Genomic DNA, 18,665 nt, shown 5'->3' on the forward strand with positions numbered 1-18,665 from the left:
AATGCCAAGGGCAGAACCAAGCCGCTGCCTACCGCTTAATACTCTCCACAAGCCTCGTTTGAAGAAGGACATGTCATAGCGCTCGGGAAACACCGTGGAGGGGAGCTCATTCCATAGCCGGATGGTACGTGGCAAAAAAGATCTCTGGAAACGCACTGTGGATGACCGCAGTGGCTCCAGGTAGTATGGATGAACTCTACTCCGGTGGCGGGCGGTGCGATGGTAAAAACGAGACGTTGGTATCATCTCGAACAATTCCTCAGAGCACTCCCCATGGAACATGCGGTACAAAATACAGAGGGAACCGAAGGCCATCCGCAAACCCAGAGGCTCCAAACGCAGCTGTAGTTTTAATTATATACGTTATAGAAATTAGCGCAACAAAACAGTTAAGCACCATTTCTTTGCCCTGTTTTTGAAATAGTAGCCTAAAGGATATGACGCTCGATGTAGGTACTAGTATCGATCGATGCTAGTTTGCTGGTTTTCAAATCCCGCAGGCAAGTATCACTTTTAATAGTGAAATATGTTTTTATTTTTTAGATGGAGCTCACGACCCACCTGCAGTTAAGTGGCAACCGGAGCTCATAGACATCTACAACGTAAATGCCGTCACCTACCTTGAGATACGAATTCTAAGATCTCAGTTTTTACAGTACAACGGCTGTCCTAGCCTTTGAACCGAAACGCATTTCTGCTTCACGGCAGAAATAGGCAGAGCAGTGGTACATACCCGTGCGAATTCACAAAGCGTCCTACCACCAGTAATTACGCAGTATTTTACGGGTTTGATTTTTATTACACGATGTCATTCCTTCACCGTGGAAATCAGCATTTGTTAGGTACGTATATCATTTAAAAAATTGATATCTGATTCGAACACCGGCACAATCACCTGGCATCTTATCCTTTAGGCCACGACGAGTTCATCTATATGTAGATAAAACAAGTCTAAGAATTACTTTCAACTTTGAATATCCAATTTTAAGTCGTACCTACGCAAATAAAACACAACGGTAAATTCTAAGTACTTTATTTCATTAAAAAGAGTCATATAAGATTTGATTTAATCATAAAATATATAAAAATTAATTACATGGACGGATTTCATTCAGTCTTTAATATTAAATCAATACGGTTATCAATGTTTAACAATATTTATGAATTCTATTTCGAAGATACAACTATCTTTAGTTTTGATTCAGAGCTCCAGAGTTGGCAGTGTCATCTTTCCGTTACTATATGAAAGCTCTTACAACGGCTTAAACTCATCACTTTTTCGCATCAAAAAACAACAAAAATGTAGCCTGTGCTTTTTACATTCATTCATTATGTACAAAGAACAAACGTCTTAAAACCCAGCTCGGGTTCAGAAATGGTAAATAACTATATGCTGCTCAAGTCTTGTAAATCTCTTGTCTTCGTCATAAAAAGACGAATTTCTCAAACAAAAATCAGGAAAACGCATTTTTTTTTACTTGATTTTCCAATTGTTATTGTGTATTAAGATATAAGCAATATCTAATTGTTTTCGTAACTACAACTAGTATTTTAATCTCTCGTTTATTATTTTAGTTATTACTAGTGACTATTAGATTTCGAATGAAATAATTTCGTTCGCACTTGATTAATATCCTATCGTGCCTAACCCTCGTTTTTTCACACAGAAAGAACAACTAGTAGGTACCTTGAAGTCTGGTCGTTTTTTTGACTTACGACTTCCAACTTTATGACGAGAGGACCTCAAATATTTGATCCAATGCAAATGATGCACCAATCATTTGCTGTATTCAAATTAGCGTATTTTGTTTTTCATACCTACTCTATACGAACCACACGTGTAATTAACTTGTTTTCTTCAGTATTACGATTTTATCAAATCTAAAAATATGTTTCACAAACAAATTTCAAACAAAATTGACTTAGTTTTCTACTGTAATTTAATAAAGTTTATTTTATTCTAATAAAATTAAAATAAGAAACGCGAGATTAAAACGACTCGTGAAAACAAAAATCCAGGACATCAGTTTAAATTTCTGAAATTGTATTACGAGGGAATTGTTTATCATTCAGTAACATGCGTACAAAATACAAGTAAATTATTTTATCATCTATTTCGACCTATTATTTAGTTTTAAGCAATAGTTCTGCTTCTTATCAGTTTAGGTTATTATTGTTTAGGGTTGTATAAGTTCATGGCCTGTCGTATCGGATAGGTGGTCACTAGAGCTTATAAATATCACAACATAAATGCTGCTAGTCACTTGATATGAGTATGAAGCCTCAATAATAATGGCTGCCCCTCCTTTTTAACTGGAACATAGAACTGCTTAACAGCGAAAATAATTAATTTAGGGACGTAACAATACTAGTTTACAATTAATATAGCCTACCAATAAGTATTTGCTATTAGTATGAAAAAATCTGCATTCTCCAATCAAATTAAATTTTAGTGCACAAAGTAAAATTAATATAAAATAGACATAGAACTGCTTAACAGCGAAAATAAGTAATTTAGGGACGTAACAATACTGGTTTACAATTAATATATCCTACCAATAAGTATTTGCTATTAGTATGAAAAAATCTGCATTCTCCGATCAAATTAAATTTTAGTGCACAAAGTAAAATTAATATAAAATAGACAGCATTGACTTAGGTGATAGGTAGTAAGCATATTATATTAATCTCTTTTAGCCTCACACCCTTCTGAAACTACCCTTAAACTGTTTTAGTGTAGAATTAGATGAAATAAAATGTGTGCCTGTCATTATTGCTTTACCTGAATTTTCTAAAGACCCTTTAAAACTGAAATGTACATTATTTCGAGGTAAGGAATTGATGTATGTATTTAATGAATTGTATCTTTATTTATTTTCCATAATTAATCTACTATTTTGAGAGCTAACTGATGTTCAATGAAAATTGTAGTTTATATACATCACTTTAACTTATTAACATTATTTTTAGTTTAATTTGTGCCAAGTATTATTTAACAAACACCTAGTGATTTGCATGCTTATTATTGTCAAAAAAATACATATTTACCCACTTTCCCTTAACCCTTTACCACTTTCAACAACCAATTTTTTTTTAGAGCCCTATCTTAAAAGAGCTTAACGCAACTAATACAACTAGAAATATAGGTAAAGGACTGATGACTGAAGAAGAATTACAACCATCTTTACTGTTACAAGTACAGTATTCTACAAATATATTGTATGTACCAGTCCTCATGAGACAAAACCTTTCATCTCCTTGAATGCCAACTTCACCCAAATAAGCACAGTCACGGAAGTACCTCCATTCACCATTAACTGTAATAAAAACACATTTTTACAATGCAATTTATTTATACTCATAATTAATGGTAAATTTTAAGATATTGTTAGAAAAATTTCATAGCAAAGGATGTTTTGGTGAATTTGTGATAATAGCTCAATATCTTTCGCGAGTAAGTAACGTATCATGGAGATAATCGATTTTCAAAAACTTTTTCCATATATTTTTGGGTGTTTGATATGATAAAGTTTAAAAGTATTCGTGTTGTTAGAAGTATTTAAGTGGTTTAAGCAGTAACTACGTCTTTGTTTTCCAAGGTCACATGCTTTAAAGTTATAGACATACTTGTAGCCAACATAATACAATTTATGAACATTAATGTTTTTTCTATTCAATGTGGTTTTCAATACTTTTCGTACTATCAAAGTAATATTTTCATTTACCTTTTTGTCTTATTTTGCGGCACATGCTTGGTTTCATTCCCGGCAAATGCGAAAGTCCCTTTTCTTGATTGCAATCAGTTATCGGTACTGTACTATTATCGAAAGGATCTGCGCATTTGGGATCGGTGCTGGATCTGCAGTTCCAACATTTTATACTTAGAGCTAAAATAAACGGTTGAAATAAATTAAAAGTTTTTAAAGTACCTATACCGATAAGGGCGTGACCAAGTTTTGTGAATGAAATAGTAATCTTACCGAGAGGTATTAAACTAAAAATAATAAAAAAACCAACAAAATTACTAAGTTTGTTAATTTCCATGATATAATTGGCTTGAAAATGTCGTAAACAATTTACAAAAATATTTGATGATGATTAGTTCCGTAAAATTATGTTTGAAATTCATCGAGAGAGTTTTTTTTGTTCAATCATCCCATAACAGGCAAAGGTATTTTAGTCCATACGTTACCAAAACTAAACAAAAACTGCTGTACATACGGAAAGTAAAATGTAACGAAAGACTTTGATAATGCATTAAAATTAGGGGAGATGTAATAACATTAAGTAAGCATTGGATGGAGTTAAATGAAATTACCTCTTAATAAAATGGTGTAAATTTATTTAGTTCTATAACCTATTTGGCAGAATCCCAGTAGTAAACTCCAGAGATTCTGATCTAACAGATCGAAATTTATATATTACACTTCGGAAACTATTTACATTGGCAGACTTAATGCCTAACGTATTCTCTACTAGTGAACCAAAAGTAGTGCAGAGTAAATAATGGTAGGTGCATTAAGTAATGGTAGGTGCATTAGGTAGTGGTATGTGCATTAAACATAAACAAATATATATATATATATATATATATTTCTTTTCATTTTTTCCCTACCTAAGCTGATAGCCTTGAGAGGCTATTTCAGCGTAACCTTAACTAGTAGGTGAGCTCGCGGGGCTCAAACCTGACGACGTTGCTAACACGAACCCTAGTAAAAGCCGTGCTTCGCAGAATCTACCACCGGATCGGAAACGCGACAGTGGGCTGTGTCTGAAGGTTAATTTACTCGTCGAGCCCTTCGTCGCAAGCGACGGGTTCGACGAGAACGGTGACCGGTGCTTGAGGTACCTAAAAGCACCGTTAGTGGATCGGGAGGATCCGAGACGACGTGTTTGGGGCGACGTCGACTGCTTTCCATTCTGTCCGCAGAATCGGGAATGTAGTTACCGACGGCCACGATGAGAGGGTTCTCGTGTCGTGCCGCTTTATCGAAGTGGCGCATCGACGCCGACTGCATATACTTACTGATGGGCTCTAAGTCCAGGTCGTCATGGAGGTCGACTTTCCTGACGACTCCGACGGCTATCCTGCAAAAACGGGATTGAATAACTTGAAATGATTTTAGGTGAGTACGGGCCGCGTGAGCGAACACTACACTTGCATAGGTCATGACGGGGCGTATGCAAGTTTCGTAGAGTGTCACCTTATTTCTAAGGGATATTTTACTGCAGTTTTTGGACGACCTTGACGGGGATCATCACTGAGCTTGACACGTCCACGTTGAAACTCAGCAAACCAGCGATAAATTGTGGTTTTGGATGGGGCTTCATCACCAAATGCAGAAATCATCCGGTCAACACACTGTTTTTGTGTTTAACCACTTCGAAAGTCATAATAAATCATCGCTCTTGAATTTTCTCAAGTCAATTCCATTTTCTCAACGACTAAACAAGTTTGACAAAACCTCGTGACAAGACCGAGAATATTTTTTTAAATAAATAAATGGTATTCGATTTTTAAAACCAAGGAGTTTTCAATTAAAAAGATTTTAATATGACAGGAACAGTGTAAATATTCCATTCCCGATACTTTTAGTGCAGCCCTCGTATAAGGAATATATTAACAAACATTTCAATTCATGACGATACGGTTAACTTCTCCAATAACATTCCCTGAACTTGAACACGCAGCAGTCAGTAATGGATAATACCGAGAGGGAGTGTAATTGAGTGCATTCCATAGCAGAACAGACTGCACAACAAAAGAATTACAAACATAACTAGAACTATGTGTGGGACAACGAATTAATAGGCTATAGGGAACCTAGGGCCCGCTCATAGCTGGAGCTGGCTCATATTGAAAATAGGAAGTTATATAGGAATCGAAATCACGTACAAAATCGACGAAATCATGTACCTACGAAAAGCAATAAGGAACGGATGGGGGAGAGATTTTTTTTGAAATAATGAAATAAAGTAAGGTGATATGAAATTACCTCTTTTTTAACTTAAGGACAACGAGGTCTAGTGAAAAACTAAGCAAGCTGCTGCCATGGCCTAAATATACGTTGGTCGCTGCTAGTGTTAGAAATAATAGCATCCAACAGCACTGTGATTAAATCAGGCAAATCCGTAAGTAGTTCTAGGTGTTGCACTCATTCCCGCTCGACCACAAAGTCTTACAAAAAATGTAAATAAATATATTATGGCTCAAAGTCCCTTATACCAGGACTTAAAATGAAATAAAAAATAATTACGTAAATTAAATTATTTTTCTATCACGAATTTGAAAAAGACAAATGAAGAATATTAAAGAATTGGCTTTTTTGCCTTAAAATGTAAAATTATATATCAAAATATAAAACTTAAGAATTGGCTGTATGGCTAACTTTCATTGCCTTTCTCTTCGAGAAAAACCCTACTATTACTAAATTACTATTCTTGTCATAGATTATACACTTAATATATTTGAGATAGATGCGCAACTCTCATTTTTATTTTTGCTTTAGTTAGAGCCCAGGACAGCAGACGTCGCTGCTGTCGATTATTAATCTCCCTACCCCCCACCAGGTGGCTTTTTTAGTAATTTTAATATTTTTTATAATTAACTCTCTTTATGAAAAAATCTTATCGTTTAGAATCGCTGAAATTCCCGGTAGTACTTATGAAATATTAAAGAACGTTTGATTGTGTTCAGCATTCTAATCGATAAGACCTTTTCATACAGAGAGAAAACAGTTTTTTTAAATAAAAAGCTGTAATTCTCTGTAAGCTATTTAATTTCCCTATATTACAAACAATTTACTGTTAAAAGATAGTATGAACGTACAATTGTATAAAATTTCGAATAACAATAACTCCTCTAGATTAATCCTACTAGAGTACTTAATAACATTAAATCGAAAGTTATCTAAAAGTTAATTAAGTCTAGATAATCAAATCATTCAATGTCACTTAAGTCATTTGTGCGAAATATAAACATGTCAGCTTTCCATTACAAACATAGTAGACAATTTGAATTAAATTTAATATATTTGTTTCTTAACTATAGCAGTTCTTGCTTAAAGTTGATCGTGACAGATCATGACCTTGTATGAAAATATTACATCTATAAACACTACCTATGCTTCGTCATACAATAATTGTCATTTATACTAGCATTGTAGAGATAATACACACACTAAAGTGAATACTAAATTATTCTTAGCATTCTTATAAACATTTAGAAATTTAAGAAACGATTAACCCACAATCATGTTCATAACATGTGACATTTTGTTCTGCACAAACGTTTTATTACATGATTTGAAAAACAAAAAATGTTTAAAAAATGTAATGATGATTTAAAGTACTCTTAAATATTGATAGTTTGTACTTAATGACGCTTATAGTAATCTTAGACATGATTACATTAGTTATACTTTTATTCCCTATCTAAATTATTTCTATTCTGACGTTTCTGATGCTTTAGCTTTGGTAATACTAGATGAAACAAACAGCAGATTGAAAGAAAATCATCTTAAAGTTAATTACATTCATTACAAACCATTAGTTTACATTTTGTTAAAAAAGAAACTGGTGTACGTTACATGCAAATGAATTATAAACATAAAATGTAAATTTATCTTTTAATCCAAATTAAATGTACACTAATATTACATCTAAATAATAGAAAGGGTTTCGAAAATTTTTATTGCACTCAACAGCAGACGAGCACGCAACCCGGCCCGTGATAAGTGGTCACCAGTGCTTATAAACTTCAGCAGTGCCATAGGGGTTGCTGTATATCACTTAAGTTTTAATAAATTATTAATATACTCAGTCACAAGCATATTGATTTCACATAATGAAAATGTAAGAAACATAATCATGTTTGGGCATTTTCATTTATATCTGCTCATACAGAAAACACAACTTAGCAAATATATTCCACAGTAAATCTAAATAATTGCAAATAATGCTTTTAAAGACCGTTGACTTTTGATCATTAATTAAAATCATCTTCTCGTAGAATTTACAAAAGGTTATTTACAAAAATTTATATCAGTATTTTCATATATCACTAACTTACTAATTACAACTATTCAAACGTAATACTATAACTATAAGAACTAAACAACCTATTTTAAAACAAAATTGGCATCAATTTAGTTCTTATGAACTATTTCAATTATTAATTTATCAATTATAAACATATTTAAAAAAAATTAAGATCCCTTGAGAGTTCACGTTCCTTGCTGAATCAGTTTCTCTTCTGAAACGGAGAAACAAAGTATCTTAAGTATGTAACAAATATTGAAAAAATACGACCATGAAAAATTTAGTGTTAATGTAATCTTACTTACAAATTAATATATTACATAACACGTTCTGGTTCAAATATAGTGCATCAATATTTTCATGTTTCAGACATTTTAGTGCTCCTTATAATTTTTCCATAAAATTTTGTCATTATCAAACCTTTGTCTACAAAAATAAAAACATTATTTTATATTGGGTAGAAGGATGAACGTGGTCACAGGCCACTTGGTGTAACTTAGTTATCAAACACCAGGAAACAAAACGTGAATGCCATCATCTAACTTTGGATGTGAGATCAATTGTGCTGTATTTTATTTAAACAGGAAAGCATGACTGATTGATCATTCCAAAAAACTAGTTCGGGCCCACTTGACAATAAGCATATAATACGCTGAGTTGCAAAACATAAATACTTCCACCCACTCGAGACAATTTTATTATCTGAGGTGTGTGTGTGATAGTACGAGAATTAATACCGACTGTTTTGATCAAAACTTAACATATATGATAGCTAGGCAGCAGAAATAGGAAGGACCATTAGTTGGTGCTAATTCATTTAATTATATTATGAATAATAATTATGTTAGCAAATAATATACCGGGAAAATAGTGTCAACTCACCGTTATCAAGGCATCCGAAATAGCATTTCATTTTCGATCTTCGAGGCATGCTGATTTTTAATAATAAACATTCTGTAAGAAATGAAAATAGTTACACAGGCTTACGAAACGCTAACGAAGAAAAAAGTATTGGAGCCAAGTTATGTCTAAAGAGAATTCAAAACAGAGTTTCTCAATGTCTAATCGTCTAATATTCTCATAAAGCTAAAAGTTGCTCTAAATTAATACTACAACGTAAAATAACTCACACCAAGACCAAAAAAAAACGATTTAAAAAATTAAATCGTTACGACCATAGATTATACACTTAATATATTTGAGATAGATGCGCAACTCTCATTTTTATTTTTGCTTTAGTTAGAGCCCAGGACAGCAGGCGTCGCTGCTGTCGATTATTAATCTCCCTACCCCCCACCAGGTGGCTTTTTTAGTAATTTTAATATTTTTTATAATTAACTCTCTTTATGAAAAAATCTTATCGTTTAGAATCGCTGAAATTCCCGGTAGTACTTATGAAATATTAAAGAACGTTTGATTGTGTTCAGCATTCTAATCGATAAGACCTTTTCATACAGAGAGAAAACAGTTTTTTTAAATAAAAAGCTGTAATTCTCTGTAAGCTATTTAATTTCCCTATATTACAAACAATTTACTGTTAAAAGATAGTATGAACGTACAATTGTATAAAATTTCGAATAACAATAACTCCTCTAGATTAATCCTACTAGAGTACTTAATAACATTAAATCGAAAGTTATCTAAAAGTTAATTAAGTCTAGATAATCAAATCATTCAATGTCACTTAAGTCATTTGTGCGAAATATAAACATGTCAGCTTTCCATTACAAACATAGTAGACAATTTGAATTAAATTTAATAAATTTGTTTCTTAACTATAGCAGTTCTTGCTTAAAGTTGATCGTGACAGATCATGACCTTGTATGAAAATATTACATCTATAAACACTACCTATGCTTCGTCATACAATAATTGTCATTTATACTAGCATTGTAGAGATAATACACACACTAAAGTGAATACTAAATTATTCTTAGCATTCTTATAAACATTTAGAAATTTAAGAAACGATTAACCCACAATCATGTTCATAACATGTGACATTTTGTTCTGCACAAACGTTTTATTACATGATTTGAAAAACAAAAAATGTTTAAAAAATGTAATGATGATTTAAAGTACTCTTAAATATTGATAGTTTGTACTTAATGACGCTTATAGTAATCTTAGACATGATTACATTAGTTATACTTTTATTCCCTATCTAAATTATTTCTATTCTGACGTTTCTGATGCTTTAGCTTTGGTAATACTAGATGAAACAAACAGCAGATTGAAAGAAAATCATCTTAAAGTTAATTACATTCATTACAAACCAATAGTTTACATTTTGTTAAAAAAGAAACTGGTGTTCGTTACATGCAAATGAATTATAAACATACACATGCAAACATAAAACGTAAATTTATCTTTTAATCCAAATTAAATGTACACTAATATTACATCTAAATAATAGAAAGGGTTTCGAAAATTTTTATTGCACTCAACAGCAGACGAGCACGCAACCCGGCCTGTGATAAGTGGTCACCAGTGCTTATAAACTTCAGCAGTGCCATAGGGGTTGCTGTCTATCACTTAAGTTTTAATAAATTATTAATATACTCAGTCACAAGCATATTGATTTCACATAATGAAAATGTAAGAAACATAATCATGTTTGGGCATTTTCATTTATATCTGCTCATACAGAAAACACAACTTAGCAAATATATTCCACAGTAAATCTAAATAATTGCAAATAATGCTTTTAAAGACCGTTGACTTTTGATCATTAATTAAAATCATCTTCTCGTAGAATTTACAAAAGGTTATTTACAAAAATTTATATCAGTATTTTCATATATTACTAACTTACTAATTACAACTATTCAAACGTAATACTATAACTATAAGAACTAAACAACCTATTTTAAAACAAAATTGGCATCAATTTAGTTCTTATGAACTATTTCAATTATTAATTTATCAATTATAAACATATTTAAAAAAAATTAAGATCCCTTGAGAGTTCACGTTCCTTGCTGAATCAGTTTCTCTTCTGAAACGGAGAAACAAAGTATCTTAAGTATGTAACAAATATTGAAAAAATACGACCATGAAAAATTTAGTGTTAATGTAATCTTACTTACAAATTAATATATTACATAACACGTTCTGGTTCAAATATAGTGCATCAATATTTTCATGTTTCAGACATTTTAGTGCTCCTTATAATTTTTCCATAAAATTTTGTCATTATCAAACCTTTGTCTACAAAAATAAAAACATTATTTTATATTGGGTAGAAGGATGAACGTGGTCACAGGCCACTTGGTGTAACTTAGTTATCAAACACCAGGAAACAAAACGTGAATGCCATCATCTAACTTTGGATGTGAGATCAATTGTGCTGTATTTTATTTAAACAGGAAAGCATGACTGATTGATCATTCCAAAAAACTAGTTCGGGCCCACTTGACAATAAGCATATAATACGCTGAGTTGCAAAACATAAATACTTCCACCCACTCGAGACAATTTTATTATCTGAGGTGTGTGTGTGATAGTACGAGACTTAATACCGACTGTTTTGATCAAAACTTAACATATATGATAGCTAGGCAGCAGAAATAGGAAGGACCATTAGTTGGTGCTAATTCATTTAATTATATTATGAATAATAATTATGTTAGCAAATAATATACCGGGAAAATAGTGTAAACTCACCGTTATCAAGGCATCCGAAATAGCATTTCATTTTCGATCTTCGAGGCATGCTGATTTTTAATAATAAACATTCTGTAAGAAATGAAAATAGTTACACAGGCTTACGAAACGCTAACGAAGAAAAAAGTATTGGAGCCAAGTTATGTCTAAAGAGAATTCAAAACAGAATTTCTCAATGTCTAATCGTCTAATATTCTCATAAAGCTAAAAGTTGCTCTAAATTAATACTACAACGTAAAATAACTCACACCAAGACCAAAAAAAAACGATTTAAAAAATTAAATCGTTACGACATTTTGAAAACTTTTTTTTTTTTTTGAGATTGTTTTACGGCCCTGGAATTTTGAAAACTTCAAAGCAGTGTTTCCACTTACGTTTTTTTTAACACATTTTACCCTAGTTTCTTTTGAATTTACCCTAAAATTTCCTAGACAACTTTCATAAATCCTTTATATGAGTCGACTATTATCAAAGCCGGCAATCTGACTTTTGGACAATGATTGGTAAATCAGAAAAACGAATTATTGACTTTATATTCCATTGGCAGTCACAAAACTCTTCGGAACGACATCTTAGATAAATAACAGGTTAACTATTAACCTTTATTTAATGCAGGTTTTGAACCGTATTCTTTGAAGGAGACGATTATATTCAAATAAATCTGTATTGACATATCAATAAATTTTTTTTGTCCAAATGCACAGATTGCCACCTTTGATAATAGACGACTCATATAGAAAGCGTAAATAAAATACAGAAAATAAACCACAGCATATTATTTAATGTAGGTATATATAATATAAACGCCCCCAGAAGATCATAGATCTATAGGATTAGAATTTTCAAGGAAGTCGACGCATTGCTTTTATATTCTTTTGCTGCACAACCTAACACTGTTCGGTTCTAAAATTGAGCAATTGTTTGCTGGCAAAGTTGGGAACTTTCTATGAAGCAAGCCGTTCAGGGTTTCATTAGAAAGCCTGTTTCTTTTGTCAGTTTTTAAATTTGAGAACACTGAATAATCTTTCCACCTCAGTCTTTGAAGAAGGAACTGCTAGCAAAAGTGAAATGACAATTACAAGGTTTTCGTAAATGAAATTACCATGATAATCTTTCATGGTACATGAAGTACCTGTATATTACAATACAAGTAAGTTCTGGTGACATCAACGAAAATAGGTAAATAAAAATTTGGCGGATTATACTTATTGGGATTCTGGGGAATCCCTAAGAAAAAGCAGTGGCTTAATCTATGATTTACTTTACTAGAGGGTTACTGTTGAATCAAACCTTTATAGTTTTTATACACAACTCTGTTTTATTCTTTTACTTGTCAACTCGACTTAATGTCATTCTCTCTCCATAAAATAAAATGTTCATTGTTTTACTTTAATTATCGTTTATTTTAAAATTCACAACAGTTACTAGTATAGGCTTTGCTTTTTACCCCGAAATATCCTAAATCCTGGTATTTTTTAAATTGTCTTTATCATCCAAAATATCAGCTATTTTTCCCTAAAAAAGGGAGAATTCCCTAAAAGTGGAAGCACTGCTTCAAAGTACGCTATAGTCGGATTTTTAATTAGACGAAGCCAGCTGACAGTAGCTAATGTCACTTTGTGAAATAATGTTGCTATATTTAAAGTAATAGTGATGCGTTCAGTTCTCGTTCAATCACATAAATGAACAATGAGTGTGAAGAGTTAATCATTAATTTCAAACTATAAAAGAATATTATTTATATTTTACAATAAAATTGTATTAAAGTGATCCAATATAATAATATGTTACTAGTAGTATGTAACTACAATCAGTTTTTTTTATTTTCATTACCTATGTACCTATAATTGTTATATTTTATACATCTATAGTTTCAACTATATGATGCATTGGAAATAGGACAGTCTTACAAACTTCCTCGCAATGTTTTTCTTAATGTTTAAAACACTCGGTATTTAGTACAGGTAGATACCATAGGAACATAATGTTTCGTCGAAAACTCGTTGGTATGTACAAAACACGGCTAAAATTCGAACCCCGTGCCCGATATCGGCAGTTCGGCACACTAACTATTCACTAGACAATCGAGGCAATTTCATTAATTCAGGAGTTTTTTCAATCGTTCACTTTGTTACAACACTATTTTTATTTCATCAAAAACTGACAACACAGTAAACGTCAGTTTACTTCGTCTAATAAAAAATCCGACTATACATTTTTTATTGAGTCAGAACTCATATCTGCCATCTAGTGAGTTTATTAGATCATTAATGCCTAAAAGTTACAAAAATGACGTCGCCACAGGAGTAAGATGACGCTAGTTGTATGTTATTTTCCTTTGTATGGGAGTTGAGGTGACTGAAGTTAGCCCCTCAAAAAAATTTTTCTTTCCTGTTTTCTACTTATTTTCTATTAATTCGTTTGTTCATAATTTGTTCTTGATTGTTCACTGTTAATAATTGTTTGTTCTGCATTTATTTATTTTAAAAAAATTATAAAAAATATATGTACAAGTTAGCCCCTCTAATGCAATTTTTAATATTTTTTCGTCCTTAATGACTCGTAAATATTCATTTTCGATTGTTCTTAAATAAAACACGTTTGTTCTCTTTCGAAATTATTCGTTTTTTGTTTAATTTACTATTTTTATTAGTTGAATAAATGTATGCAAAATATGTGTACTGCGCATGCGTCAATTATAATGCCTAAACTTTCTACACGGTTTTAATCGTGAAAAAAAAACAAATATAAATCCTGAAGGAGCAATTAATTGGTATACAGTTTAATTAAAAAAATTAAAAAATAAATAAATGAAGTAATGTGCATTGGCGTTAAGTTAGACCAAATACATTTTTTCCATCCTCTTACCTATCGTATTAAAATGTTATTTTCCTAATGTTAGGAATATAATTTCGACTGTGTAAAAAAGTTATTATAATGTATACCTATATTATCTCTTGAAAGATAAATAATGAACATATTTACTTATTTGTTTATATTACCTATGTGAACTCCCTATCTTTTTTATACCTTCATAACAATAAGTAGGAGGATGGAAAAAATATATTTGGTCTAACTTAACGCCAATGCACATTACTTCATTTATTTATTTTTAATTTTTTTTAATTAAACTGTATACCAACTAATTGCTCCTTCAGGATTTATATTTGTTTTTTTTTCACGATTAAAACCGTGTAGAAAGTTTAGGCATTATAGTTAACGCATGCGCAGTACACATATTTTGCATACATTTATTCAACTAATAAAAATAGTAAATTAAACAAAAAACGAGTAATTTCGAAAGAGAACAAACATGTTTTATATAAGAACAATCGAAAATGAATATTTACGAGTCATTAAGGATCAAAAAGTATTAAAAATTGCATTAGAGGGGCTAACTTGTAGGTATATTTTTAAATATTTTTTTTAAATAAATAAATGCAGAACAAACAATTATTAACAGTGAACAATCATGAACAAATGATGAACAAACGAATTAATAGAAAATAAGTATAAAATAGGAAAAAAAAATTATTTTGAGGGGCTAACTTCATTCACCTTGGGAGTTGCACCCCCCTGATTCTTGTGTTTGTTTGCTTGTTTGAAAAAGAAACGGCGGATGGGTGTGTAGTTGTGTGTACCTACTTACTGTATACAGATAACTAAATAACTAATATTACTGTGTATTCTGAACGTTGAAACATTAATTGTATGTCACACCCAAAATATTCGATTTAATTCCAAGTTGGGTTCATATCTTTTATGAAAAATTACAAACCGTCACAATGTATGTAAAACTAATGTTTGTTTCCCTTTTATGTACCTTTCAAACAGGTAAGATCGTAAATCAAATCTGGTATTTAAACGCATAAATATATATACATCAATATGTACATTTCTAAAGATTGTTACATTAATTTTAGTTGTTTCGATAAAATGCTACCAATGCGCGTCTTCTCAAGATCACAAGGGGGAAGATACATGCGGAGCATACAGGAAATTCGATAGAGAAAGTCACATAGCTGTAGACTGTGGTAGCGATGAATCTCACATGCCAGGAGCATTTTGTATGAAGTTAACTCAACAAGGACCCAAAGGGTTCATTTGTAAGTACATGCTATATCCTTTCAAATTAATACTAAATTAATATTTACACAAAACAGGCCCTGTCTGCTCAAACAAGTAAATCAAATAAATTGTAACTACCTAATTGTATAAATTGTATCTGGTTTGTTATAAAAATATAATTTATTTTTGAAAGAATCCATTAAAATCATTGTCAGTATATTATTTTCTATATTTTATGTCTTGAAATCATGCATTTATATCTGACTCTTAATAAAGTGTTTCATAAGTCCAATCACATGCATGTCATTCTTTCACCGAAGCTTAATAAAATTAACGATGTCAGTAAGCAATAGTGACCACTACTATAGCATATGCCAACATTTGAAGCCAAAAAAAATAAACCAAAGAGAAATGTTGATCATTTGGTATTTTCATTTTTATATTATAAGTGAATGTTTATTAAGATTAATAAAATAAATAATGCTTTCAGGGGATGGCAGATGGCGTCAAGTTATAAGACGATGCGCATCTGTAGCTGAGACTGGAGTGACCGGTGTCTGTAACTGGGGTGTCTATGACAATGGTGTGTACTGGGAAGAATGTTACTGTACCTCAGATGAATGCAATGGTTCTACGAGTGTATCTCTCTCAATTGCATTATTCGTGGGCTCATTGAGCATATTCTTTGGCTTGTATAAGGTCTAGAATATATTTTTTTATCTACGTTTTCAATTAAAGGAGGCAGTATGTACTATGGTAGATTTTGCGTTCGAAAGTTTAACAGTACTCTTTTATTATTAATACTGAATCCCCGCTCTATATAATATCATGTAAAAAAGGCATACTTATATCGAGTCATACTCTTATTGTTTTTAAATAAATTCCAAAAATTTAGAACAACAAAATGAACATTTCTAGGTAAACTATTAACAAAACAAATGCAATTACAGTATAAAATTCCATAAATGTCAAGATCTCTCTATTAAATCTGTGGAGCTATTATTTAGTATAAAATTACATAAATAGACTCAATAATTGAGGAACTAATATTTTTAACTTGCTCAGTTATACAAGTTAAGCATTTTTTTTAAATAACTTAGTTAAAGCCTATATTTTAAAAAAAAGAACCTCCTTTATTTTAAATTTACTTGAATCTATTTGTTTTTAAATACCTATTATTATTATATATTATTATCACATGATATATTTTGCATTTTTAAGATTTAAGTAACATATTGCCTAATAAAGTGTCTTACATAATTTCTCTAGTGTAGTATGAATCATATAAGTGAATCACAAAGAGACTATTGTCCAACTTATTATGATAAGTATGTTAGTTTTAATTATATCAGTTCTAACAAAATGTTATACGTCCATTATAAGACATAATTATTTCTTTATTTTTGTGGCATATATAATAAAACTCTTTAAAATATGAAATAGTATATCAGGGTATAAGAGAATCACAAATAACAGAAAAAAATTATTGGAGATTAAAACATTCATTATCTTTTGCACTGTAATATTCAATAATTAGAAATTAGCTAATGCTTGAGGTCGACGAACCTGTGTGATCTGAAGTGAAATCATTACTTAGATTACAGATTACAAAATCCAATGTTGCTAAAAGAAAATTGTTTATGTTCAAATTAGATTTTTTTTTCCATTTAAATTGAGATAGTTACCATTATGACAATAGTTCTTATGCTCTGTATGTTGAGTTTAATTATAATTATACTATTTGCATTGTAAGGGATATTGTCAGTACTTTCTTGTACGATAACCGTTTTTTAGCTATGTAAAGAACATAGATTTTTTTAAGCACAAAAAATGTAGGTTCTAAATTGTAACCAAGTCCGTCCAGTATAGTATAAGATAAAATTAATTGAGAAACACCTTATCAATTGTAATTAAGCATATGTTAGGGTCTTTTGTGAAAGGATATTTTTTTCTAATATGAGCGTGTGAATAAAGTTGTGTGTGATTATTAGGCATCACACATGTCGTCTTCTCGCATTAAAACTGTATAATCTTAAAAATCTTACTACTTTTACAGGAGAGTGTTTTAAAGGTTTAACATGTAATATTTTTCATATTAATTTTATTTGGAACATTTATTTTTTATTTTTTACCAGTTACATTATCTGTCTTAAAGTAACATAAAATAATGTATTAATTTTGTTAATAGTAGTCAAAACATAGGTAGACTAAAAAAAAACTCAAAACTAAACTACGCTCTTTTGACAGTATTTATTAGAAAAATACGTACTCATATTAACTCAATATCGCATATTTTTGGAAATTGTAAATTTTTAATGCGAAAAGGCGATATAATATATAATTACATAAATAATATGGAAAGTAGAGATAAAGAGCACACTCTTTGTCTATGAAAAAGTGTCTGCCGAAAAACAACCAAAGGTATTGGCACCATAGCAAGTGGTGTAATTTAGTGATAGATAGTGCCAAAACTGGTATTAATTTTTTCAACTTTGCACACTACTCCTTTTACAACTGCTACCTTCATGTCACACCACTTGCTTTGCTTACACTATGTTGAAGAATTTTTGAGTTGTAATTTTCTACTCACAACTCTATATTTTTTTCAATTTGTCCCCTCATTTAAGATGGTTCTCCTTACCTCTACCCTCCATTATTCATAACATAATAATCATCATAATTAAATTAGTATATTAATATTGTTGTGAAAGGTAATCTAGGGCGCACGTGATTGCAATTTCTTCCATCTTTCATGGATAAAACCGCAATGGCAGCTAAATACTTCGAGTGTTAACATTCTATATATATATGTATATCGACGCTTGAAAGGCAAACGTGACTAAGCGACAATGCGTGAACTTTACAGTAGACTAATTGAAAGTTGGAATACC

General features: G+C 31.1%; 2 protein-coding genes and 2 long non-coding RNA genes across 4 annotated transcripts; 1 reads left to right on the forward strand and 3 right to left on the reverse strand.

Annotated features, from left to right (window-relative positions):
* Positions 1-1,017: 1,017 nt before the first annotated feature.
* Positions 1,018-4,150, reverse strand: crok (crooked). Its single transcript, XM_028186416.2, has 3 exons — positions 3,981-4,150; positions 3,726-3,887; positions 1,018-3,317 (listed from the first exon to the last, which is right to left on the reverse strand). The coding sequence occupies exons 1-3, from the start codon at positions 4,042-4,044 to the stop codon at positions 3,094-3,096; spliced, it is 450 nt and encodes a 149-aa protein (XP_028042217.2). The 5' UTR covers positions 4,045-4,150; the 3' UTR covers positions 1,018-3,093.
* A 2,611-nt stretch (positions 4,151-6,761) lies between these two features.
* LOC149503270 (uncharacterized) lies at positions 6,762-9,164 on the reverse strand. The gene is made up of 3 exons (XR_016325369.1): positions 8,923-9,164; positions 8,346-8,466; positions 6,762-8,254 (listed from the first exon to the last, which is right to left on the reverse strand). It is a non-coding gene; the product is annotated as an uncharacterized LOC149503270 (long non-coding RNA).
* Positions 9,165-9,531: 367 nt separating this feature from the next.
* On the reverse strand, positions 9,532-12,070 carry LOC149503271 (uncharacterized). Its single transcript, XR_016325648.1, has 4 exons — positions 11,955-12,070; positions 11,707-11,778; positions 11,130-11,250; positions 9,532-11,038 (listed from the first exon to the last, which is right to left on the reverse strand). It is a non-coding gene; the product is annotated as an uncharacterized LOC149503271 (long non-coding RNA).
* A 3,231-nt stretch (positions 12,071-15,301) lies between these two features.
* LOC114251775 (UPAR/Ly6 domain-containing protein crok) lies at positions 15,302-18,442 on the forward strand. The gene is made up of 3 exons (XM_028186161.2): positions 15,302-15,540; positions 15,630-15,812; positions 16,265-18,442. The coding sequence occupies exons 1-3, from the start codon at positions 15,492-15,494 to the stop codon at positions 16,477-16,479; spliced, it is 447 nt and encodes a 148-aa protein (XP_028041962.2). The 5' UTR covers positions 15,302-15,491; the 3' UTR covers positions 16,480-18,442.
* The last annotated feature ends 223 nt before the right edge of the window (positions 18,443-18,665 follow it).

The sequence above is a fragment of the Bombyx mandarina genome, chromosome 03, assembly GCF_030267445.1.
Source record: "Bombyx mandarina strain Sakado chromosome 03, ASM3026744v2".
NCBI classification, from domain to species: domain Eukaryota; kingdom Metazoa; phylum Arthropoda; class Insecta; order Lepidoptera; family Bombycidae; genus Bombyx; species Bombyx mandarina.

Coding starts and splice junctions, on each gene's coding strand:
- crok (XM_028186416.2), bottom strand. CDS start 4,044: ATGGAAATTAACAAACTTAGTAATTTTGTTGGTTTTTTTATTATTTTT. Junction 3,888..3,980: donor TTTTAGTTTAATACCTCTCG/GTAAGATTACTA, acceptor CGTTTATTTTAG/CTCTAAGTATAAAATGTTGG. Junction 3,318..3,725: donor CCGCAAAATAAGACAAAAAG/GTAAATGAAAAT, acceptor TTTTTATTACAG/TTAATGGTGAATGGAGGTAC.
- LOC114251775 (XM_028186161.2), top strand. CDS start 15,492: ATGTATGTAAAACTAATGTTTGTTTCCCTTTTATGTACCTTTCAAACA. Junction 15,541..15,629: donor TTTATGTACCTTTCAAACAG/GTAAGATCGTAA, acceptor CATTAATTTTAG/TTGTTTCGATAAAATGCTAC. Junction 15,813..16,264: donor AGGACCCAAAGGGTTCATTT/GTAAGTACATGC, acceptor TAATGCTTTCAG/GGGATGGCAGATGGCGTCAA.